The 25514-nt window shown below is 50.7% G+C and overlaps 1 protein-coding gene across 1 annotated transcript in view; it reads right to left on the reverse strand.

Annotated features, from left to right (window-relative positions):
- Positions 1-2892: 2892 nt before the first annotated feature.
- AIFM1 (apoptosis inducing factor mitochondria associated 1) overlaps positions 2893-25514 on the reverse strand; it is a 28298-nt gene continuing 5676 nt past the window's right edge. The window contains exons 3-17 of the mRNA XM_063141882.1: positions 20577-20670; positions 18674-18703; positions 17435-17559; positions 17212-17342; positions 15739-15829; positions 14233-14317; positions 13147-13223; positions 12569-12677; positions 12014-12121; positions 9426-9514; positions 8344-8484; positions 7587-7729; positions 6491-6615; positions 4313-4509; positions 2893-3151 (exon numbers count right to left, since the gene is read on the reverse strand). Of these exons, the coding sequence (XP_062997952.1) occupies positions 3080-3151; positions 4313-4509; positions 6491-6615; positions 7587-7729; positions 8344-8484; positions 9426-9514; positions 12014-12121; positions 12569-12677; positions 13147-13223; positions 14233-14317; positions 15739-15829; positions 17212-17342; positions 17435-17559; positions 18674-18703; positions 20577-20670 (1617 nt within the window). The 3' untranslated portion in view covers positions 2893-3079. The remainder of the gene's footprint in view (positions 3152-4312; positions 4510-6490; positions 6616-7586; positions 7730-8343; positions 8485-9425; positions 9515-12013; positions 12122-12568; positions 12678-13146; positions 13224-14232; positions 14318-15738; positions 15830-17211; positions 17343-17434; positions 17560-18673; positions 18704-20576; positions 20671-25514) is intronic.

Raw genomic sequence — 25514 nt, forward strand, 5'->3', positions numbered from 1 at the left:
CCAGCCAACATGTCCAGCGGTTGTGGATGATGAGAGCTGTAGTCCCAGGATAACCACACAGGGGCACCATTCGGGTTAATCTTTGACGTTTTTCCCTGCCGCTTTCCCACATTCTCTTTTTTGGGCGAAAAAAACCCAAAATGTGTGTCAGAGCACCCTCATCTGTTTGTAGGCAGATCTCCAGGGCCCCTGCTGCATTCACCCTCCCCAGGCAGTCCGCCACGGCCGGCAGCTGCTCGCCGTGCCCTGTTTTTAGACGCGCCGCTCGGGCTTGTGCCGGGAGAAGAGAAAGGAGCCCGCGGCACAGAGAGGGCTTGAGCCCGTTCTCCTGTTGAAGAAATCCGTGCTCTCTGACGTTGGGCCGCTCCCCCCAGTTTGGCTATTCCAAAAAGGGATTACTCCGCAGGGAGCCACGGACGTGGGCTGAGCTTACCAGCCAGGCCTGTTGTGGCCCGGTTGCCATTGCCAACTTTCCCCATTAACCTGGGTTCCAGCAGACGGCGCAAGCAGCGCTGTGTGGCTGCCGTTGCCGCCGGCACTTCTTGAAAAAGCCCCCAAAGGAAGATGGAGAAAACGGCTCCTCCTTCTCCCCCCCCCCAAAAAAAAATGTCCATGGAGGAAAGGAAGGGGCAGCTTCAGCTGCGTCCTGTTTGGGCTTTTGCAGAAGGCGGCAGTGGTGAGCTGTTGTGTTCTTGGACAGAATCGCCTCCCCTTTTCCTTCTGCGGAGGAGGCGGTTTCTCTGCTCAAGGCAGAGCTTCTCCTGGCCCTGGGAGCTTGCTTGCTTGCTTGCTTGCCTGACGGAGGGGGCTGTGCGTTGTTGGGTCAAGCAGGTCAATTTCTGGGACCCCCCTGCATCACGGCAGCTCCCTCACCTCACCGAGGAGCACGCTCCTCTCACCCAGACCTGCTGCACGCTCTCACTGAAGATGCTTGGCTGGATCCTGGCAGGCCAAGGCCAACGGCTCCCTTTTGCCGCCACCTCCTTTTCCGCTCGGCTTTGCGACGTTTAGCACAGGGCTTCCCCAGGCGTTTTGGACCCCCGGTTCTCTGCGCGCCACGCCATTGGCTGTGCTGGCTGGGGCTGTTGGGAGCAATCGCCCATAACATCTGGAGGGCGACTGCTTGGGGAAGGCTGGTTCCGCATGCTATCCATTCCTGATTCAAGCTGGTTCGTTGGAGCGTCTTGACGGCAGGGGATGATGGTGTTGCAGCACAAGAGACACCTGCCAAGCTCTGTTGGATAAGGTTAGCTTTCAAGAGGCGAAGTCTAGCTCGACCCTGGCTGGCATTTCTTGGCTGTTCACCAGAGCGAGTGGGCACGATCCCCTCCTGTAAGGCAAGGGTGGGAAGCCTGGTGCTGCTCTAGCTGTTCTTGGACTCCAGCTCCCAGCGGCCCTAGCCAGCGTGGCCCATGGTCAAGGATGATGAGGGATAGGACTGGCACTGGCCATGCTGACTCGGGCTCATTCAAAATTGCTGGGGGCCACTCACGGGGCAGAAGCCCACAAACTCTTCCTGGATTTTCTTCGTCAAGGACACGAAGAGTCAAGCACGGACATAGAGAAGGCCACAAGCCAAATCGCCCTCCTTGCATAGCAGTTGTCACGGAAGGCTCCGGCCTGTGATTTTCAGCAGCTGTCCAGGGAAGAGGGTAGATGGCCGGGCTGGGAAAGCCCTTTCTCGAAGCCCGGAGAGCGGTTGCTGCTGCCAGTCCTGAAGACTGGGCTGAGCCAGAGGCATCAGTGGTCTGACTAGGTATAAGGTACGAGTTCCATCTAATGGACGCTGGCAGCTCCAGTGCGTGTGTGAATCCACTCCAGGTTTCAGCCCGAACTCTTCAAGGAGCTATCCAAGGTGCAAATTGGCTTCAGGTTCCACCCTTGGCTATCCCACAAACCGGAGACTGGCCAATTAAGTAGGTGACGCCTGCTGGCTCCAGAGAGAGGGCTATACAAATGACTCCTTGCTTGCCCACCCCCCAAATCAGCAATAGCTGTGCTTCCCCGCTCCTGAACAGCCAGCTCCAAGGCAATACGGCATTCTCCATGGACCCTTTTTTGGGGGGGTCAAACGAACAGCTGGATTTAATATTCGTTGGGTTAATATTAGTCAGGCAAGGACAAGGGGACTTCCTGCCACGTGATGGGAAAGCTCCACCCCCAATTGAACAAAACTGAACCCTCTCATCACAGCTTTCAAGGAAAGGGTAGTCAAGCCCTCACCCTAAAGAAAACTCCCTTGACTTTGCCCAGACCGCTGGGGAAGGTATCCCATAACCCTCTTGCCGTTACGGAGGCACAGCCTACCGCAACAGGAATTCTTTACATGCCCGGGCAAACGCTGGAGATTTCTTTGCAACTCAGCAGTGTCGTTTTCTCAAGAATTGTTACTTTCCAGGGCGAGTAAGAGGCCAGGCCCACAAGACACAAATCTGCATAGCCTTGTTTGTATCTCTGTATGCAAATTCAGAAATAATTACAAGAATGTATATACATTTCACAGCCAATTAATTTCTCCTCCAAGTGTTTGAAAGGAAATCTTCCACTGATTAGCACCCAGAGCCAGAGGATCCCAAACCATTCTTTCCCCAAGCTTAATTGCCCTGCAAGAGAAGAGAGTTAAGTTTCCTCCCAAGTTACAACCCCCCCCCCCTTGAAAACAGCCCCTTGAATGGCAATTAAGATGAGGGGGAAACACTACTGGCACCAGTGGTCACTTGGATCCAACTGACACCAGATCTATTTCACTCTGGAATAAATCCAGGGCCCTAGGAAGAGGCCGATGGAAGGAAGGGTTTTTAAGCAGTGACCACCAAGGACGCAGCCCGTCCTTAACCTTCACACATGGCCCACGCCCCCCATCAAGAGCAGAGAGGTGCCGAGAGGCCTGGCTTGTAAGTTAGACGTCAATCTGGTTTAATTCACGGTGCAAAGAGCGCTCGGAGCCATTCCAAACATTCACAGACATTCACGCGCACAGGGTGGGGAAGGGGAGACCCGCCGGTGGGAGGGTCCAGGCAGCCTGCACCCCCTCCTCTCCGGTCTCCAAACTCATCCCCGGCCTCGGGATGGGGGCCGCTCACTCCTCGTGGATGTTGAAGAGCTTGGCAACTTCGTTGAGGTCAGTGTGCTCTTCTCCGTCCTTAATGATCTGTTAAGAGAAAGAGAGAGCAAAGCGCTAGAGGCCACAGCGGCAAAACACTGCTCTTGCATTGCGCCGGCACAACCAATGCAGCTGCTGCCCTCCATGGGCGTTCACCTTCAACGCCCAGCATCCCTAGCCACTGCCTCTGCTGGCGAGTGTTCGACGTCCTCAAACAAGAGGTCCTTGGCCCACCCCTGCCCAAGCCGCTCCCCTCTTCTCCACTGAGTGGCCCCCTTTTCACACGGCCCAAAGGCTGACCTGAACGTGCTCTCGGAAAAGCGGTTAGGCAGGGCAAACGAAAACCCTGGCCTCTGACGCCGGACGCAATCCCTCTGCTCCCTTGAGAGTCTATATCCAGCCCAATTCCTTTGGTGTTACAACACCCTTCCTCACCTTGGTGCCCTCCAGACTGTCACTCCCATCATCCCCACCCAGCAGGGCCAACGGCAGTCCAACATATCCGGAGGGCACCAGGTTGAGGGAGGCTTGTGTTACAAGGAAGCACGGGACATTAGTCCTGCACTTCAGCTGCATTCGCCTATCAAGAACGTATCGCACCTATTCTGCAACTGGGACTAAATTTATAGCAGCAGGCTTGGGCTTTTGCAACACTAGATCCCAGCTGCAAGCTCTCTGCTTTTCTATGCGTGCAGATTTCAGTTCCTGACTGGGAGAGTGGAGGGAACAGAGAGGTGCTTCACGCACTGTAATTGTTATAAATAGCACTACAGGCCAGACCCAAGGACGTTCTGCAATTGGGAGAGAGAGAACTGCTCACCCACTAGGGGCACCGTTCAGATCTTTGCTAGAATCGTCCCGTTAGGTCACAACTGCCATCAGTTCAGTGACAGCAGCTAACTAGATGCCCCAGAAACTCACATTCACAGTCCTCGGATTAGTGCTGTTTGATCTGTGTATATTAAATCCTTTCTAAAAGCTATGCCAACTTCCAGTTCAACATCCTGTGGCAGTGAGTTCCACAGCTTGCATCACTTAAAAGAATCAACTGTTCAGGACTGTCAAATTGCTCTGGAATAGATCCATTGTTTTCTCCAAGCAAGTCTCCCTCCATCCTGAGGGCTAGAAGCTTGCATTTTCTGTCCGAAGGACGCAAACTGAGACCCCTATTCCTGGGGGCAGGTCTGACTCCGGCGGAGGCCAACTGACCTTGCGAGCGATCGGCATCCGGTTGAAGATGTTCCACAGCACGATGCCCACCACCACCTTATCCCTGAGGTAGAAAACGACTCCTTTCCCGTAGTCCTCTCCCTGCTGTGGAGCCTGCGGGCTGGAGGGCGAAGCGGCCGAAACCTTGAGCTCCAACGCTTCCGTTTCAGTCTCGCTCTCGGAGCGGATTCCAGTTCCTAGACAGACGCGCACAAGCTGGTCAAAGCCCTGTACGGGGGGCCCCGGGAGCCCCCCTGCCCTCACCAGTGGTGTAGCCGTCCATTTCAAAGTGCAGGCGCTCCTCATGGAATCGTAGAGTTGGAAGGGGCCTGAAAGGCCATCGAGTCCAACCCCCTGCTCAATGCAGGAATCCACCCTAAAGCATCCCTGACAGATGCTTGTCCAGCTGCCTCTTGAAGGCCTCAAGTGTGGGAGAGCCCACAACCTCCCTAGGGAACTGATTCCATTGTTGTACTGCTCTAACAGTCAGGAAGTTTTTCCTGAAGTCCAGCCGGAATCTGGCTTCCTTTAACTTGAGCCCGTTATTCCGTGTCCTGCACTCTGGGAGGATCGAGAAAAGATCCTGGCCCTCCTCTGTGTGACAACCTTTTAAGTATTTGAAGAGTGCTATCATGTCTCCCCTCCATCTTCTCTTCTCCAGGATAAACAGGCCCAGTTCTTTCAGTCTCTCCTCATAGGGCTTTGTTTCCAGACCCCTGATCATCCTGGTTGCCCTCCTCTGAACACGCTCCAGCTTGTCTTTGGGGCAAATGTCCTCGTGACAGTCCCCCCTAGCCACGCCCGTTGTGTGCGGATCCATCTAAGCAAACCAGTTCTAGCTTTTTGCATGTCCGCCAGCAGCAGGTCTTGTATGAATCAAATGGGTCTTAATTCTCCATTCAAGATCTACTCCCCACCCTCCGCCCCAAATACTTTGCATTACAACAGGGATCGCTCACCACTATCTATCCTTGCTGAGAAAACCGAGGATCGCTACTGGGGGGACTGCAACTAAGCTGAGAGAGAACAGGGCGGGCAGATGGCATCAGTGTCCCCGCTAATAAAACGCTGCAGGCTTGTGAACCCTGGGTCCGCTACACCACCGCTCCTCACACCCCAGATCACTACGAGCATAACTGAGTCTTGATCTTGCCCAAAGGCGGAAGGTGTTGCCCTCCACTAGCAGAGACAGAAAATCTAATTTAGCCCGGCTCCTCCAGAGACTGATAAATGGAAGGAATTGTTCATGGGACGTCCACCCACTCTAAGGGAGAGGAGCCGAATACCTCCTCCAACCCTTGCCAAAATGGCAGCCAGAGCCCCCCACCTGCAGCACCGCTACAAAACAAAGGGACAGTGTGGTGTAGTGGCTAAAGTGTTGGGCTGGGACTTGGGAGATCTGGGTTCTAGTCCCCACTTGGCCATGGAAACCCACTGGGTGACTTTGGGCCAGTCACAGACTCTCAGCCCAGCCTACCTCACAGGGTAGTTGTTGTGAGGATAAAATGGGAGAGCATTATTTATTTATTTTTTACACTTATATACTGCTCCCATAGCCAGGGCTCTCTGGGCGATTTACAGAAATTCTAAAATTGAGATTAAAAACAAGTATACAACATTTAAAATTCTAAAACGCAGAACGTACACACAAAGCATTAAAAACCGTTAAAAAACTAAACATATGGGTGATTAAGATGTGCCGCCATATGCCTGGGCAAAGAGGAAAGTCTTAACCTGGCGCCGGAAAGATAGCAGCGTTGGCGCCAGGCGAGCCTCGTCAGGGAGATCGTTCCATAGTCTGGGGGCCACCACTGAAAAGGCCCTATCCCTCGTTGCCACACTCTAAGCCTCTCTCGGAGTAGGCACCCGGAGGAGGACCTTAGTTGTTGTACATAGTGACCAGGTATATTCATGTTGGGAGAGGCGTTCCATCAGGTATTGTGGTCCCAAGCCGTGTAAGGCTTTATAGGTCAAAACCAGCACCTTGAATTGGGCTCGGAAACATACAGGCAGCCAGTGCAAGCGGACCAGAGCAGGTGTTATATGGTCGAACCTTCTGGTTCCTGAAATCAATCTGGCCGCTGCATTTTGCATTTTTATGTATGCTGCCTTGGGTTCCTTGGAAAAAAGGCAGGCTATAAATGCAAAAAATAATAAAATAAATTAAAAAAGGCTTACCTGACTGCTCTGTTGCCGATTTGGGGGTGTCCTTCGCAGTCGCTTGAGCAAAGACCCCTACAGTGGGCAAGCTGCTGTCCACAAGACCGATGGCTTCATAGCCAACATCTGGACCCAAATCACTCCTAAAAGAACCAGACAAATATAGCTGTGAGGCAGGTGCGGAAATCCGTGACAGCTGGCTGTATTTTTTTTTGTTGTTGTTGTTGTTCAAAGTGCAAAGAAATGAATGGCAATTGAACACAGAAAGATAAATACTTTGCATCTTGCTACTACTACACAGGGAGATTATTTTAACATACACCCATATCGGCATCTGGGAGATGTAAGGAGACTGAAACAACTGGGGATGGTTTAGCCTGGAGAAGAGAAGATTGAGGGGAGACATGACAGCACTCTTCAAACACTTAAAAGGTCACACAGAGGAGGGCCAGGATCTCTTCTTGATCCTCCCAGAGTGCACGGGCTCAAGTTAAAGGAAGCCAGATTCCAGCTGGACATCAGGAAAAACTTCCTGACTGTTAGAGCAGTACGACAATGGAATCAGTTACCTAGGGAGGTTGTGGGCTCTCCCACACTAGAGGCCTTCAAGAGGCAGCTGGACAACCGTCTGTCAGGGATGCTTTAGGGTGGATTCCTGCATTGGACTTGATGGCCTTATAGGCCCCTGCCAACTCTACTTATTCTATGATTCTGTGATAATTTCTAGCACAGCTCTCTTTGGTGCAAAGAAAAGCCCAACTCTTGCCACGGGGACAAATTACGCAGACCAGCACATCTCTGGTTGTTTTTAAGCAAACGGGGAAGGGCCATGGCGCAAGGGCAGAGCCCCTGCGCTGAGTGCAGAAGGTCCTAGGTTCGGTCCCTGGCAACTCCAAGTAGGAGCATGCACAGAAGGTGCGCTGGATTGCAGATCCATGCAACTTGTGCTCTCCAGATGTTTTGGACTACAACTCCCATCAGCCCTAGTCAGCGTGGTGAAGGGTGGGGGCGTTGCGTGCCAAAACAGCGCAAGGGTCACACGTTGCCCAGTAGAAGGCCAAGGATGCAGGCTCCAGCGGAGCAAAGCTACGCAGAACGAGAGAGCCCACGTTACCAGAACATAGACTGGTGCCAATACGGCTTTGCGGCCCCCGTCATGTTTTCTCCGGCCAATCTGCCGCTCACAACAGCGTGATCGTGGTGCTCCACCCGCCGCCTGCCTAGTTTGATGTCGTAGAAGCAAGCAGCGTCCCCGGCCTGGAGAGGAAACACAGACGTAAAAGGAAAGGGACCAGAAAAAGGTCAAGTTAAGGAGGACAAAGGTAACCTGGGAGGCATTCGTCAGCTCTTTCAAAGTCACACGGCGGCTTCGGGTTGGGGTGTTTTCGGCCTCCAACTGATGAAAGCAGTGCTGGACTCACCCAAGTGGGGTGGGGGTGGGGGACTGGGCGAGGCAGAAGCAAAGAGGCAGACCGACCTTGGACAGGGACGGAAAGTGCTGAGCGAAGCTGCCCCAGAGTCAAACGTGACTGGAGTCAGGCACCGTTCCGAGTTTGCCAGAGCTTAGCAGAAACTACTTCAAACTATTCCGTTGGCAGGGGAGAGTTTGGGATCCAAAGCCCTGGATCCACCATGAGGACTAGAAGCGTAGCTTTCCCCTCTTCAAATGGGATCTCAAATTCTCAGGACACCCCGTCTGCACTATAGCAGATTCTACGCGATTAGCCATGGAAGTCATTATTCCAAGACTTCTCCCCTGACCCCGACATGCCTGGGTTTTGTTTCTCTCAAGATCAGGGCGTAATAAGCCTTCCCGTATATGTGGCCTCTGGTAGCTCAAGCCAATACAGAGAAATCCCAAGCCCACTTACCACCCAGATATTGGAGCGGGCCTGCAGCTCGGCGTTAACCCGAAAGCCCCCGAAGTCCGAGTCCACCTCCAGGCCAGCCGACTTTGCCAGCTCCATGTTGGGCTCCAGGCCCACGGCTGCCACGATGTGATCCGTCTCCACCTGAGTAGCAGAAAAACACCGGTGAGCATATAACACCGATTCTGGCCCGCTTGCATTGGCTGTCTATATGTTTCCGAGCCCAATTCAAGGTGCTGGTCTTAACCTATAAAGCCCTACATGGCTTGGGACCGCAATACCTGATGGAACGCCTCTCCCGACATGAACCTACCCGTACACTGCGCTCCACATCTAAGATCCTCCTCCGAGTGCCTACTCCGAGGGAAGCTCGGAGGATGGCAACAAGGGAGAGAGCCTTCTCAGTGGTGGCCCCCTGACTGTGGAATGATCTCCCCGATGAGGCTCGCCTGGCGCCAAAGTTGTTATCTTTTCGACGCCAGGTCAAGACTTTTCTCTTCTCCCAGGCATTTTAACAGCATTTAACAACGTAAAGTTTGTTTTTAACGGATCCCAGAATTGTTGTTTTTAAATGGATACTGTTGTTTTTATACTGTTTTTATGTTTTTTTTAAAAAAAAATTGTATACTTTTAATGTTTACTATTTTTAATGTTGTAAACCGCCCAGACAGCTTCGGCTGATGGGGCGGTATATAAATGTAATTAAATAAATAAATAAATAAATAAATAAAAAGCACACATGCAACCGGCCGTTATGTATTTAGCCAGTATGTGCGGCGCTCTGCAAGGGGCAAGACGACGGGTCCCTGCCCCAAGGGGCTTACAACCCAAAACCCGACCGAGGGGGGGGGGGGGAGAATATGCATTTCTTTCACATACTTCTCCTTTCTATCCCGCCTAACAGTCTTAGGGTTGGTTACAATAGGACAGCCTTCCCCAGCATTGGGTCCCTCCAGATGTTTGGGACTACCGCTCCCATCAGCCCCAGCAATCACGGATGATGGGAGTCGATGTCCCACATTCTAATGAGGGGGAACTCTCTTTCCCCAGCCTTCCGCCCCACGTTCTTGCTCTGCGGTACTCACTTTCCTTCCATCCTTCAGCTTGATTAGCAGCCGGCCATCAGCAACAGACACCGACTTCACCACTGCGTTGGGCATCACATTCACCCCCTCTGAAAGCAAACGCACAGAAGACACCTGCAGCCTGGGGAAGAGGTGCGGTGGGGGGAGCCAGTGACCTTGCCCCCCCCCCGACAAATTGGGCCTGTAGGTCAGACCGTGGAGCCCAGCCTAGGAACACAGGAAGCTGCCTTATACCGAATCAGACCAAGGGTCCGTCTAGCCCAATATTGTTGACACGGACTGGCAGCAGCGGCTCTCATAGGTTTCAGGCGGGCATTTTTCCAGTATTACCCGGAGATGCCGGGCATCAAACCTGGGGCCTTCTGCATGCAATGCTGCTTTTACTGCTGAGCTACAGCCGTTCCCGTATGGCACACAAGAGGCGCATGGTAGCAACGAGCACCAATAACCCGACTACATCTCACTCCCTACAGGATTATTTAAAAAGGAAACACAGTTGGCAGAGTGACACCCTCCATTTAAGCCAGCGAGCAAAACAACTTGTGGTGCAGGCTGACCCAATTACAAATGCTGGAGCGTGTTCAGAGGAGGGCAACAAGGATGATCAGGGGTCTGGAAACCAAACCCTACGAGGAGAGACTGAAAGAACTGGGCGTGTTTAGCCTGGAGAAGAGAAGATTGAGGGGAGACGTGAGAGCACTCTTCAAATACTTGAAAGGTTGTCGCACAGAGGAGGGCCAGGATCTCTTCTCGATCCCCCCAGAGTGCAGGACACGGAATAACGGGCTCAAGTTAAAGGAAGCCCGATTCCAGCTGGACATCAGGAAAAACTTCCTGACTGTTAGAGCAGTACGACAATTGAATCAGTTGCCTGGTGAGGTTGTGGCCTCTCCCACACTAGAGGCCTTCAAGAGGCAGCTGGACAACCATCTGTCAGGGATGCTTTAAAGTGGATTCCTGCATTGAGCAGGGGGTTGGACTCGATGGCCTTATAGGCCCCTTCCAACTCTACTATTCTATGATTCAATCACATGCGCCTCAACCCACTTCCAAACGCATGCGCGTGCACACACACAGTTGGCTGCTTCCAACACTTGCTGGCACCGTAGTCCCGGCTGCTGCGTTTCCTCAAAACGCTGGATGTGTGCGCATGGGTGCCACTTTATGTGCCTGTTTTGAACCATTACGCTTCAATTTGTTCCGTTTCCTGCTCATCCCCTCTTTGCCTTTTTAAACATCTGTATCGTGCCTATCAGATCAACCTCCCCTGCCTGGGGCCCTCCAGACATTTTGGACTACAGCCCCAAGCCTCCCTAATCATCGGCCAGGCTGGCTGGGGCTCATGGGAGTTGCAGTCCAAACTATCTGGCGGGCACTGGGTTAGGGAAGGCCGTCTTAAAATGAGCCCGCAAAGCAGGGGCTGTGGTGCTTTCCCAATCTTTGTACAGGGCTGGGTAAACGTTTAAGAGCTTTGCAAATAAATAATCCAACGTGGTGGTTGGGGACATGGGTGCCTGCAGCCATTTCAGCACAGCAGAGAGAGAAAGAGAAATCTACAGGTGACGTTACTCAGAGACGAGAGAGACTCAGCAGGTGAGTTAGAGAGGCACAGCAGACCAGGATGTGGTCTGTAAAAAGAGGGTATTACCTCGGGTTGTGAAAAGCAGTGGGGAGGTCAAAGCGTAAGAAGCCCCAGGCATTACAAGAGCCACGCGGCGTTAGGCCACGGGTCCATGGAGTCGAGCATTCTGTTCACACATTGGCCAACCAGCTGCCTCTGGAAAGCTCACAAGTAGTGGAACAGCACCCTCCCCCACCCCATGTTCCCCAGCAACTGGTGTACACAGGCACACTCTGCCTCTGAGACTGGAGGGAGCACACATCCATCAGGACTAGTAGCCACTGATAGCCTCCTCCTCCTCGGATCTGTCAAACCCCCTTTTAAAGCCATCCACATTGGTGGCCATCGCTACCTCTCGCCTTAACGAATTCCTTAATTCTGTAAGTAGGAGAGGTTGCAGTCTGAGCTCAGGCAGGCTTCCCTAAGGGATGCCCTGTGGATGCGGTGGACTGTAATCCCCATCATTTCCAGGAATGATGGGGATGGCTAGATGGGGGTTGCAGTCCTACACACCCAGAAAGCGCTAAGTTGGGGAAGGCTGAGCTATCAGGCCATCTGAAAGACAGAAAAGGCGCTGAGGGCAGCTGGGATACGCTGACGCAAGGGCAGCTGTCTTAGACCACGTAAGGAGCAGGGCTGGAAGATTTCCTCTAGGTCGGAAGGACGTGGCTTGACCCTGCTTGCAGACCTGGCGATGGGGATGCTGGGTTTTCAAGCCTCAGCTGAGCCTCCTGGGACTGAATTGCGGAGCTGCCTCATCTCTGTTCTGCGACCGCTGTGAGATGAGGCGGACGGTTCCCAACAGAGACGGTTCCCAACAGAGACAATCCTCCCCAGAGGACGTGGCAGACTCAAAACCAGGCTGCGTCGGCCGAGAGCACAGGCCAACGTGCGCCCTGGCGCTCTCAAGTGGCCTCCAAACTGCAGCATCAAGAAGACTGGAAAAAAGGAGGGGAGCATGTCTTACCTCGCATGACTTTGTTGGTGGTCCAGTTGCTCAGGTACTCAGGAAGAACCTTGCCCATGTTGCCATTCTCTGGGAAAAGCTGGATGACCTCTAGGCCCCTCAACTGCGCTGCAAAGGGAAGTGGAGAACTTAGGCTACCTATCCACAATGCAAAAGTGCGCGTTTAAGCTCTCAATGGCCTGAGACCGGGCATCTGAATGATCATATACCCCGAAAAATGTCTCAGACAAACAATCAGGGCCGTATTGAAAGAGACAAACAATCAGGGCTGTATTGAGTGAGACAAACAATCAGGGCTGTATTGAATGAGACAAACAATCAGGGCTGTATTGAATCATACAATACAAAGCAACTTGTTGCCTTGCCTTGTGCATAGAGCACTCTACAATTCTTCTTGCCTCAATTACCTTCACGGAAGCCACCCTCCAAAGCATGTTAGCCAGAGAGCGAGAAGGACTTAGCCAATTGGCTTGAGTGGCTATTTAAATCCAGGCCTCACACACACACAGAGACGCTGCCATTTCCTGGCTTTTACCATTAGTCTGTCAAACTCACCTTTTCGCCCCAAAGCACAAGCCAACTCGCTACCCAGGAAACCGCCGCCGATAATGGTGATCGACTTGACTTCCCTGGAAATTTTCTCCAGTGAACGGAAATCTTCAATCTGCAAGGAGAAAGGGATCCATTTCATTTGTCTCTCCCAGTACCTTTATCAGACAAGATTCTCATTGAAACCAGAAGGCTGCCAGGAGCAAACAGAGACGCTAGGAGCCCATTCTCTTTTCCTATAGTTTGGGGGCACAAGAGGCTTAAGGAAACTCTGCCATTCGCCCCACATTTTGACTGCATTTCCTTCGTTTTTTAAAAAATAATTTCAATATTTGTGCTCCATTTTTTCTCCCAAAGAAGCCCACTAAAGCATACTAAAAAAAAAAAAAAGATGCAACAGTATCAAAACAATAAACCAAATGATATAAGAAATTATCTAACAATAAAAAAATCAATCTACTTGCAATTCAATACTGGTGTGTGTGTGTGTGTGTGTTTTAAGTTAACAGTACTTTAATAAACATAAACGCAGCACAGCAGCTGGTGGATGAACCTTAAGAAAAAGATGCCCCCCTCAAGATTACCTTCCGGAACAGAGTGAGTCTCTTTTGCACCTCTTTGCCTCCTCTTTCAATCACAGGAAGGTTCCTTGGAGAACCACCTGGGCACAGAAGACAGAGACCAAGGTCACATTCATAGAATCATAGAATAGTAGAGTTGGAAGGGTCCTATAAGGCCATCTAGTCCAACCCCCTGCTCAATGCAGGAATCCACCTTCAAGCATCCCTGACAGATGGTTGTCCCGTTGCCTCTCGAATGCCTCTAGTGTGGGAGAGCCCACCACCTCCCTAGGTCACTGGGAGATCAGAACTCTCTGGCATCCCCTGCTGCCCTCCCACCTGCAGACAGGGCCAATGTCCAGGGTCAACATGGTCGGACACCTGTCAAGGGCCCTGATCTCAGTAGGGGCCCACAGACAGGAGTCCCCTGGACTTGCTCATTCTTTCCACCACTGCAATCCCCCATGTTCACCTGCCTCTCGCTCTGACCAGGCAACAGTGACGGTGAGAAGGAGGAGCCGCCGTTCCCACTGCCTCCCAGTCAGAAATGCAAGGGGGGGCCACGATGCAAATGAAGATGAAGAACAGGAAGCAGCGGATGGCGATGGTGGTGAAAAGAAGGATTCACCGAGGGAGGGGGGCCATGGAGGGTGTTGGTAATTGAAAGTATTCTCTCCGGATTGCTTTATTCATATCCCTTGGATCCAAACAAATTCTTATTTGATCTTTACCAGGTTTGTCCACAATTACTATTGAATTTGCCCATTCAGTAGGTTCTTCTACTTTAACAATTACACCCATTTGCTCCATTCTTCTAAGTTCTTTATCCACTTTTGCTCTTAACATAACTGGAATTTTGCGAGAAGCGGCACCACTGGTGTTACCTGTGGATCCATTTTAATTACATACTGACCTGGCAAACATCTAATCCCTGAAACACATCTTCATATTGTTTAGATATTTCTATTCCTTCCTCTCCTTCTAACAAATTTACTCTTTTAACCCAATCAACACACAATCATTACACAAGACACCCTCCAAGGGCTCTCGGAAACCTGGAGCCGGCACTGCCAATAGACTAAGGAGGAGGAGAGACCTTCCAGCGCTCACCTGTGGCGATTAAGCACTTGTCGTAGGAGATCTGCGCGCCGTTGTCCAGCTTCACAACATTGCCCCTGACATCCATGTGGACCACCTGAAAGTCATAAAGTAGAAGGCAGCTTCTAAGTTCCAGGGCTGGGCAGCAGCTTGCCTGCCCCATCACCTCGCAGGTAGACCTCAGGGTTCTAGTAAAATACAAAGTAGATCCCACAAGCCTAAAATCTGCCCACCCATGATCTATACTAACTGGTTCTTTATTTTCTTTTCTTTATAGAATCATAGAACAGCAGAGTTGGAAGGGGCTTAGAAGGCCATCGAGTCCAACCCCCTGCTCAATGCAGGAATGCACCTTAAAGCATCCCTGACAGATGGTTGCCCAGCTGCCTCTTGAAGGCCTCTAGTGTGGGAGAGCCCACAACCTCCCTAGGGAACCAGTTCCATTGTCGTACTGCTCTAACAGTCAGGAAGTTTTTCCTGATGTCCAGCCAGAATCTGGCTTCCTGTCACTTGAGCCCGTTATTCCGTGTCCTGCACTCTGGGAGGATCGAGAAGAGATCCTGGCCCTCCTCTGTGTAACAACCTTTCAAATATTTGAAGAGTGCTATCATGTCTCCCCTCAATCTATTTATTATTTCTCAATTTATTTTTATTTTATTACATTTATATATCGCCCCATAGCCAGAGCTCTCTGGGCGGTTTACAGAAGTTAAAAACAGTGAACATTAAAAACAAGTATACAAAATTTAAAACCATCAAGAACATAAAAACAACAATATCCTTTTAAAACAACGATTCTGGGGTCAAACAAACAAAGTCAGCACATGTTGTTAACTGCCCGGGAAAAGAGAAAAGTCTTGACCTGACGCCGGAAAGATAACAATGTTGGCGCCAGGCGAGCCTCGTCGGGGAGATCATTCCACAATTGGGGGGCCACCACTGAAAAGGCTCTCTCCCTTGTTGCCATCCTCCGAGCTTCCCTCGGAGGAGGACCTCAGATGTTGAGCATCGTGTGCGGGTAGGTTCATGTCGGGAGAGGCGTTCCGTCAGATATTGTGGTCCCGAGCCGTGTAAGGCTTTATAGATTAAAATCAGTACCTTGAATTGGGCTCGGAAACGTATAGGCAGCCATTGCAAGCACCTCCAGGGTTTCAGAAGGGGTCTTTCCCAGTCCTACCCAGACAGGCCCAGGATTAAACCTGGGTCTCTCTGCCTGCAGAACATGTGCTCTCCCAAAGACCTAGGCCACTAACCCGAACTCCCTGCTGAAATGCCTTGTGCTGTTTTTATATACACAGTTCTATCTGTTTTATTTTTTATACCAATGTAATTTCCCCCCCTCCTCTGATTGTATTTTTCTTTCAGTGTGTTGTAAACTGCCCTGGATTTTTTGGATTTTTTTTTTTTTGAAGGGCAGGATATAAACCCCTTCATAAAGTAAAATAAAAATACAGCCTGGCTGCAGGTATCAAAGAGCCACAGGACTGATACAACAGCTGCGACCTACGTTACACTAACCTTCCTTCCCGTGAGGACGGCCACTCCACCATTCTCTATTTGAGGCAGGTCGCGAGCAGATACGTAGAAAGAAGGTGGCTGGAAATATATACTGCAGAAGGTGGGTGGGTACAGGGGAGGTAAGAAAAGAGATACTCCACTGTAAAGAGGCCATTACCTCAGGGCACAGGATAGTAGAGTTGGAAGGGGCCTATAAGGCCATCGAGTCCAACCCCCTGCTCAATGCAGGAATCCACCTTAAAGCATCCCTGACAGATGGCTGTCCAGCTGCCTCTTCAATGACTCTAGTATGAGAGAGCCCACGGCCTCCCTAGGTCATTGGTTCCATTGTCATACTGCTCTAACAGTCAGGACATTTTTCCTGGTGTCCAGCCAGAATCTGGCTTCCTGTAACTGCAGCCCGTTATTCCATGTCCTGTACTCTAGGAGGATCAAGAAGAGATCCTCGCCCTCCTCTGTGTGACAACCTTTCAAGTCCTTGAAGAGTGCTATCATGTCTCTTCTCAGGGCTAAACACGCCCAGTTCTTTCAGTCTCTCCTCATAGGGCTTTGTTTCCAGACCCCTGATCATCCTCGTTGCCCTCCTCTGAACCCCCTCCAGCTTGTCTGCATCCTTCTTGAAGTGCGGTGCCCAGAACTGGACGCAATTCTCAAGATGAGGCCTAAGCAGTGCCGAATAGAGGGGAACTGGTACCTCGCGCGATTTGGAAGCTATACTTCTATTAATGCAGCCCCAAAATAGCGTTTGCTTTTTTTGCAGCCACATCACACTGTTGGCTCATTTTCAGCTTGTGATCTACAACAATTCCAGGGGCATGGAACCTTCCTTTCTACCAAGGGGTCGACACTGCTTCAGGGGACATCTGTTGGGGGCTGAAGCCGGCGGTGGGCAACCCCACCCTCCTCTCTCGCTTTGCCTCTCTCCCCGTCCAGCAGGCTGCTGAGAGAGGGACAGAGCTATGACCTGATCTCTCGCAGAAGGCGACATCAACTTGGGCCGCTTTACCCCTGCCTTAAGGGGTGATTCCTCCCATATCTACCACCACACGCTTTAATATCTTCAGAGGAAGCAAGCCCTGTCCAAAGCATCACCATCACCTTCCTCAAGTTCGGGAAAGGGCTACGAGAAGCCTCCCAGGGGCGCAGTTCTGCTCACAAACCAGACGCCCACTTCCCAGGGCCCATTTGCTGGCAAACCCACTCCTTTCTCTGCTTCCGCGCCGCTGCAACAGCAGCAAACGGCGGTGGCAATTGCAGGCGCAGCTGCCCCTGATCCCAAACGCTGCCCACCCGAGGACGAGGACTTTGGGGAGTCATTCTGTTCCACTCACCACCAAGTACAGGCCAGGGCAACCGATTGGGATGGCAGTAACTCCTTCCCTGGACATGTTTGGATGAAAGTCTCAAACGCAGGCTCCTATCAATTCTCATTCGGGGGAAGGGGAGGGGGAGAAAGGGGAGCAGGAAACCAACCTCCGCTCTTTGCCATTCCACTGCTTGAACCGCAGAGTTTCCGTGACGTCCGGGTCCTCCGAAAACCAGAGTTCTTTGGAAAGCGGAGGCCGCATGTAGGGAAGCTCGGGATCTTCGGACACAATCAGCACCTTGAACGGCAAGATTCGTCTCAGAGTCTCAACCACAAAAACAGACGACCCAGCAGAACCGCCGTCGCTTGCCCTGAGCTGCCGTCACTTACCCTGGCCCCAGGATCCCGAGCCCGGATGGATCTGGCAGCGGCAAAAGCGGCGGTGCCTCCGCCGATGAGAAGGAAAGGTGCGTGGGACGGAACTTCAGAGAGAGCGGTTGCCTTCTTTGCTGGAGCTGCAAGGAACAGAAGGCAGTGAAGGCACTCCCAAAGACACGCCTGAAAAGAACTCTGCCTTCCCCCCCCCCAAAAAAAAAAGAGAGAGAGAAAGAGAGAGATAGCTTTGATCTCTCTGCAGAGGATGATGATAGTTATGCTAGGCCTGTGTCGTGTTTCTCAGAACACTCCTGCTTCCGATGGGAGGCAAATGACGAGGCTTGCTAAGCAATCCACAAAGCTTTTATTAAGCAACAAACGTCTCTTCTACCTGAAGAGAGTCTAACCTCTTGGAAACGTCCCCCTAGGCAAAACTAGGCAAACTAAGCAAGACAAGTGTCTGCTCAAGAAGAATAGGAAGCCACTTCCCAAACGCCCGTAACTTCAGAGAGCCTGGTGCAGAGGCAGGTTCTGGTGTAATCGAACCAACTTTCTCACACCTTCCTTCCGCCCCATGCGTTTCAGCTTCTGGCGGACCCTAGCATCAGCTAGCTTGGCAGGACGCTCACCTCCGAAAGAAGCCTCACTTCCCACCGAGTGTGTAGGATTTGGCCTTGAGGAGATTAGCTCTGGAGAGGGCTGACTCCCAGCTGGGGAATCGCCCATGAGAGCTTCCTCCCCCACTGGTCCAGGCTGGCTGGTGTCTGGCGCTGCGTCTTCTAGTTCTGAATCTGATTCTGATTGATTACCTGAAACATCTTCTCCCCAAACAGGGGCAGTAGGGTTAGACATGACAGCCTGCATATAGTGATCTCAAGTGTTTCAAAACCCATCACACAGATTTTCTCATTGCAGTCCTTAGACCGGCCCTGCGAGGTAGGTCACTATTGCAGAATGAGGGGCTGGGGTAGAGCTGAGCGAACAGCCGGTTGGCTAATGGCTGTCTAGAGACTTAACAGTAGGGGAAGAGAGTCAAACGTCCCGATTCACAGCTCAGTCTTCCTCGCCTGCACTTCCGCCATCTTATAACCCAAAATGGAGACGAATGGGTTCGCCTCCATCAGAACAGGGTTTGGTTTTCCCTTCCCCCTGGCAGACGGAGCGGCTCGTTACCAGCACGCCTCGTAGAAAGAATCCTAAGCTTAAGGCACTTCGTGGGACCAGCTTCTGCAGGTCTTTAAAGCGCTCTCTCACCTGCTGTGCTCTGGGAGGCAGCATCTGCTTCTGGAAAGAGAGAGGAAGCCATTTGGAAAGATGCCCAGCGCAGGTAAACAGAATGCATTTCACATCACACCGACCATGACAACATGACCGTTTTATGGGGATGGCTGCAGCAGCTCAAAAAGGCTAGGGAGAAGTGAGAAGGCTGCTCAGTTCAGGTTTTGATAGGAACTTACCAAAACATGTACGTTTTTTTCCAGAAAGAACTTGAGATTATATTTTTCTTTTTAAGGGGGAAAAAAGGGGTTTGTGGGATAAACTGAAACTGACATATTTTTCCCAACCAGGCCCAGGGGCTTTGATTGCCTAGCTCTTAAAAGCCTAGGTTTGAATCCTGTGTATTAAACCCCATTTGTGATGCTGAGTTTAGGTTTCCATTTCCTTTTTTTTTCCTGAGGGGCTCATTTCTTAACAGTCCCATGACAGGCAGGTACAACATCCTCCTCTACCTATTGAATTTGGCCGGTGAGAATTTTGTTCAGTTTTGATAGGAATCTACCAAAATTCACACACATCTTCATAAACGGGGCAGAAATAATTGGGGATTCAAAAAACAACAACACTGAACATGGCTTGGGACCACAATACCTGACAGAACGCCTCTCCTGACGTGAATATACCCGGTCACTACTTTCAACATCTAAGGTTCTCCTCCAGGTGCTTACTCCGAGAGAGGCTCGGAGTGTGGCAACGAGGAACAGGGCCTTTTCAGTGGTGGCCCCCAGACTGTGGAATGATCTCCCTGACGAGGCTTGCCTAGCAGCAACGCTGCTGTCTTTCCGGCGCCAGGTTAAGACTTTCCTCTTTGCCCAGGCATATGGCGGCACATCTTAATCACCCACATGTTTAGTTTTTTTTTAACGGTTTTTAATGCTTTATGTGTGTATGTTCTATGTTTTAGAATTTTAAATTTTGTATACTTGTTTTTATCTCAATTTTAGAATTTCTGTAAACCGCCCAGAGAGCCCTGGCTATGGGAGTGGTATATAAGTGCAATAAATAAATAAATAAATAAATGTGGGAGGAAGCAACACTGACAGATTCATCCATCCCTAATAGGGGCAGAATTGTGTTTGCTACCAAGCCTTACAGCAGCGGTGGGCAACCCACAGGCAGCTACGCAGGAGCCCTGCCCTCACTATTCTCCACCAGGTTGCTGGGATTGGGGATTGGGGGGTGGGGGACAAGGTTAAAGCCCCCCCACTAATCCCAGCAACTTTGATTGCTAGGAGGAGGAAGAGGCCTGAACTTTAGGCCCCTCTCAGTGCTCAAGAGCCAAGTTCCTGGAATGAGGAGGGGGGCATAAGGGTTGGTGCACTCATAGGGGTCGTGCAGCCCTGGCAGGTTGAAACTGAAGTCTGGAGCCCCTAGCCTTGCTCACCCCTACCTGACAGCAAGAGGATTGTTCACCCTCTTCAGCAAGGTGGCTGCTTCATGTGCCTTCAGACGCAGGCGGCTTACAAAAGTATTTCTTGACAGTCCATGGTCTGAAGGCACATGAAGCAGCCACCTTGCTGAAGCTAAGCAAGCCTGAGTCTGGCCAGTGCTTGGAGGGGAGACCACCTGGGAATCCCAAGAAGCCACCTTGAGTTTCACGATGGAATAGAATTACAATGTAAGTGATGGCAATGTCCTGACACTACGGAAAATAGGCTCTGGACAAAAACTTCAGGCGTCTGTCTTTGAAAGGAGCACCTGCAGACACCACCCCCACCACCCCGCTTGAGAGCCAGCCTCCAAAAGCAGGGTTGCAGGGAACGTGGGGTTGAACCGCATCCCCCATCAGCCCTAGCCAGGGTAGCCAATAGTGAGGGATGATGGGAGTTGCGGTCCAACAACTCCCGGAGGGAGGCACGTCCCCCATCCTGGCACCTACCTGACAAGGGCTTCTCGTCCTCCTGGGGGCGCTGGCCCATTGCTTTCATGCGCTTGTTGTACCGTTCTTGATCATCCCGCAGTATCTTGTACACCTAAGGTAACCAAAGACATGGCATTTTACGCACGCGCACACATGCACACACACACACACACCCTTGGCAGGGGGGGGGGGGGCATGCTCAGCTTTGCACCCTGCCCATTTCTTGTCAAGGGCGCAAAGTAAAACCCAGCCAGCTGTGCAGGAAAGGGAAAACATCTGCATGGCAGGGACGGGGTTGTGGGGACGAGGGTCCCTCTTTCTTCAAAGGCCTTGCTAGAGGCACCAGAACTGGCAAGTTGAACCTCTTTCAGCCAGAGGGCCACATCCAATTTCAAAGAAGCTGCCCCCCCCCACGCATCCCAGTGGAGGGCGGGGCTAAAACAAAAGGGGCGGGGCTAAAACACAGCACATTTAATTTAAAGCTTTTGCTGCCGGCCACTAAGCCTTAGGAAAGGCATTTCAACCTTTTAAAATGGAGGGTGGAGGCCTGCCCCAAAACAGAGAAACCACCAAATGACCAGCGGTTGAGGGGAAAGAGGGTGGAGAAGGAGCCTGGCCAACCCCAGAGGAACAGATTGGGAACCCCAGGAGGGCTGGCTTTGTCCCCCGGCTCTGAGCTTCTGCACCCCTGCACAAGCAAGGGATTTCTAGAACTCCAAGCGAAGTTTGCTGCAGAGGACAGAAAAAGCTGAGACTTTGTTTGTCTGCATTTTTAAGGTGCAAACTACAGACAAACCTGAGTATAGGATCAGGAACTATTGGCCTCTGGGGATGAATCCCAGCCCCCATAGGTACCATTAATCCAGAGGCAGGAGGTTATAGGCGGGGAGCAGCGGCTGGGGCCGTGGGACTTGCCAGCAGACCACTTGGGGTTTTTTTTGCCATTAATCCTCCAAGCCCTCCGGTAAAGCCGGCTGCTGACTGTATTTCTTAGCAATATGGATGCTTCAAAACTTCTGGGCAGGCTAATTCCCCACCCCACCTACCCACCCCACTCGTGCACACATGTAAACACTTAAGCAGGGAACTGAAAAAGAAGAAGGAAAAAGGACACACAGCACCCCAGGAGCAGGGCTGCCCAACTCCAGGCAAAAGGGGGGTAAAAGCATTTCTTAGCAAGAAGCAAAAAAAGACCAAGAGGAGGAAGGAGGAGAAGAAGAAAGAGCAGCAGCTTGTAGAAAATGCTAAACATGGAAGCATGCAAAGCAGGTAGAAAATGGAATCAGAACTCTCTCTCTCTGTGTGTGTGTGTGTGTGTGTGTGTGTGTGTGTGTGTGTGTGTGTGATATATCTTCTGTCTGTGTTTCCTGGATTCTCAGGCATCTTTTGTTCCGTCATCAGCTCATTGACGGAATTTGTGGAGAGGTTAACCGAAGTTTCGTTCCACTTGCGCTAATCCGCATTAGTGCAAATCCACATTTCCACATTAGGGCAAGCGCGTGTTGGGACAAACCCCTTCCGGAGTGGAAAAACCGGTACGCAACTCTGAGGGATCCATGCAAATTTGGGAAAAGGCCATCTGCTGCGGAATCTGTAGATCAGAGTCATAGAAATCTGAACTCATCTGAATCTGTTGCGGAGTTCTCCGAGAGCGGTCGCACGAAGAGTCATAAACTGAGACACGACTCCGTCAGACAGCAGAACCCGAAGCCATAGGCATGACATCCAACGTCAGCAGAGGCACGTGCTTAGAAAGGATGGAAGGGGCATATCCAGGTACGTCTTTTGTGCCAGACCCGCAAGCTGCAGAATGCCACTGCTGGATTCTGAGAGGGGCTGTGACTTTCTTTAAGCAAGGGTTCATTGGACAAGGGTCATGATTCTCACTGGGGGCTTCAAACACGTAGTAAACCCACGGAGTATAGGATGGAATAGGATGGGTCTGAAACTATTCAGGGAGGGACCCATTTCTCAGTGGCAAAGCATATGCTTTGCACGTGTCAGATCCCAGATTCAACCCCTGATATCTCCTACGGAACTCCCTGCCTCTGGAGGTCAGGCAGGCACCAACTTTGTATTCCTTTCAACACCTCTTGCAAAAGCCGTTGCTCCATGAAGGGTTCCCTCGATGACCAGCCACGGCTCACTTTCTTCTTTTAAAAACCTATTATTAATGTGTTTTTATTCTGTTTTTATTTTATTTTATACTCCGCTCCAAACTTTTGGATGGGGAGACGTATATAATATATTGTAAATAAAATAAACGAATTTCACGTAGCACGGATCAGAAAGACCGCTCAAGTGCTCAGAGACTTGCTGCCAGTCAGAGTTGACAACAACGGACAGACTCAGGATATAGCAGCTTCTTATATTCTAATTGGAAATATTAAGAAAAAGAAAACATCACTTTCAGCATGCCCGTGCAACTGCTGGTTGGTAACTAGCATTGTACATTTAGGGAATGGAAGAAGACTTCCATCTGTAAAACCAAACTGATCAAGAGGAGGGAGAAACGATTTTATAGCATCCTTTTAGAATTCAGTTGCAATAAGGGACAACTTCGTAGCAGGACTGGGTCGTGAGAATTTAATTTGGCACACATGGGAAGACAAACTGCAGTTGGGTCATGCAGCAGCAGCACCACTACCCACCCGGCCCCAGAACCAAACTCAAGGGTGAGCATCTTACATAAGCGCCTGCCCCTGCGACCGCTCCGCCTACAATTAAGAAGTACACTAGGTTGCTGCCATCCTTGCCGGGAGCACCTGGAGACGTGAGAGATCTAGAAGGGGGTCTGAGATGCGGACACTGCAAAACTGCAGAGGGAGACAGGCAAGGGAAGAAAAGGGGAGAGAAGAAGCACAGAGCGCAGAGTATTAAATGAGAACACCGGATTACACAGGTCTGGGAGCAAGCAAGGGCTGATGTCTGTTTCAGTTACCCTTTGTCAAAACCAGAACAGCTAGAAGATAGAAGGTGTCAACATGATTAAGCTTTGTTCATCGACACTTTTAAAAAGGCCTCCTTTCATCCCTTATTCATGGTAGATTTAGCTTTCTCCATGGAGAGAGGATGACCTGTCCAGAAGGCCTCTCTCTTGTGCAGCCAAGACACTAGAGAGGCTCAACTCCACGACACGGACTGATTCGCCAACATCTTCTTGCAGAAGACAAGATTAGGCCAGAAACTGACTTACTCCTGGATCCCACAGCTCCACAACTCTCCCCACCCACCCTGGTGCCACCTGTTTGACCTTGGGTTCTCGCCATTTTGTCTCTTTGACCTTGGGTTCTCGACATTTTGACTCCTGGACATGATGTGCGAAGCGGCCAATGTTGCCCCGGAAGTGCAAACGATTCCAAGGGTCTTTTCCTGTCATTCAAGACCACTGAAACCTACACTTGGAATAATCTTCATCCGGTTGCAGTTTGTGACTAGTCACACTACTCTCTGTTTGGGCATCCTGCCATGGTGTCCCTAAGTTGGCAGGTCATTGCACACCATCAAAACATGCCTCAAGACCGCCTGTCACCCCGTTCTTAAAGGGATCAGCCATAGCTGAGGAGTACAGCTTTATCGGCCAGTTTGGCAGAGCCGCTGAAGAAGGGCCACTCAACAGGGGAAGTGACACTGAATAAAAGCAGCGTCTCCACTTTTATAAGAGTCTCTAGTGGTACATGAGAAGCCTGTTGAATCAGGCTTCAATCAGGACAAATGAGCCTAAAGCAGTGGTTCCAAAAAGTGGGCGTACTGCCCCCTTGGAGGCGGTGGGATTGCATAGAGGGGCTTTAAGAGGCAAGGGGGCAGCAGGGGGGTGCTCGAGGTGGTCTTTTCCGAGAAGCACCTCTCCAGAAGGTCTTAAAACCCAGGGACATTTTTATGGGAGAAGGTAGTTTGGTCCCAAGCCATATAGGGGAAGAATCCACACATGTATTAATACCGTTTAAGAAGAGTCCTTTTGACGGTAAATTGAAATGTTTCAAAAGCACCAAAACGCTAATGAAGAGACATACCCTGCGTGGTGTGCCCCGCCACGCTGGCTACAAAACAGATTACTAAACGTGGTGACTTAAGACTCATGTTAAGTGACTTTAAACCAGACATTGGGAAACTGGTATCACTTCATCAAGCCCATCCATCACATTAAGAATTTAAAGAATAGTGAGGTACTCTACCGCCCAGAGAGCTTTAGCTATGGGGCGGTATATAGATGCAATAAATCAAATCAAATCAAATCTACCCTAGTTACTAAATGTGATATCTAATATACTTGCTAAATGACTATCAGACTTTGAAAAGATGATATCACTGGATCAAGTTCATCAATTATGTTTAATTGAATAAAGTAAAAAAATGAAATTGGATTTTGAATAAATATTCAATTAATTGTTACTGTTTTGAATTTTATTGTTATTATCTTCCTTAGTGGGTCGTTGAAAACCGCTATTCTGAATAATGGTTTTTATAGTGTGGGGTAGCGGGCACTGGGCATGAGTTTGTGGAACCAAGGGGGTGGTTACCTGAAAAAGTTTGGGAACCACTGGCCTAAAGCGTAGGTGATAACATATGAACATCGTCAAAGCTTCTTGAAAATCCAGGGCTACTTAAAGACTCGGAGGTTCCGTTCTCACATTGACAGACAAGCCACGGTTTTGCCGTCATGAGGTATTTATTGATCTCTTGGAAATCATGGCTTGAAACAGCTTTCCATTTCCAACTCTGGTATGGAGGCAAACTTTAGTTTACCCAATTTGGATATAAAGGCAAACCATGGTTTATCCAAAGAGGGAAATGAGAGAGGGTATCAGAGCGTGTGACAGGTGGAGGTAGTGCATGAGGCCAAGTATGGCCCTGTTAGCCAAACTGTGAGAACTGAGCCAAATCAGCTTTTTTGCCCTCAGATGAGTCCTTGCCATGTCAGAAGCTGATTTTAAATCAGGGGAGCACGACTTTTTC

The sequence above is a fragment of the Elgaria multicarinata genome, chromosome 15 (genome assembly GCF_023053635.1).
Source record: "Elgaria multicarinata webbii isolate HBS135686 ecotype San Diego chromosome 15, rElgMul1.1.pri, whole genome shotgun sequence".
NCBI lineage: Eukaryota > Metazoa > Chordata > Lepidosauria > Squamata > Anguidae > Elgaria > Elgaria multicarinata.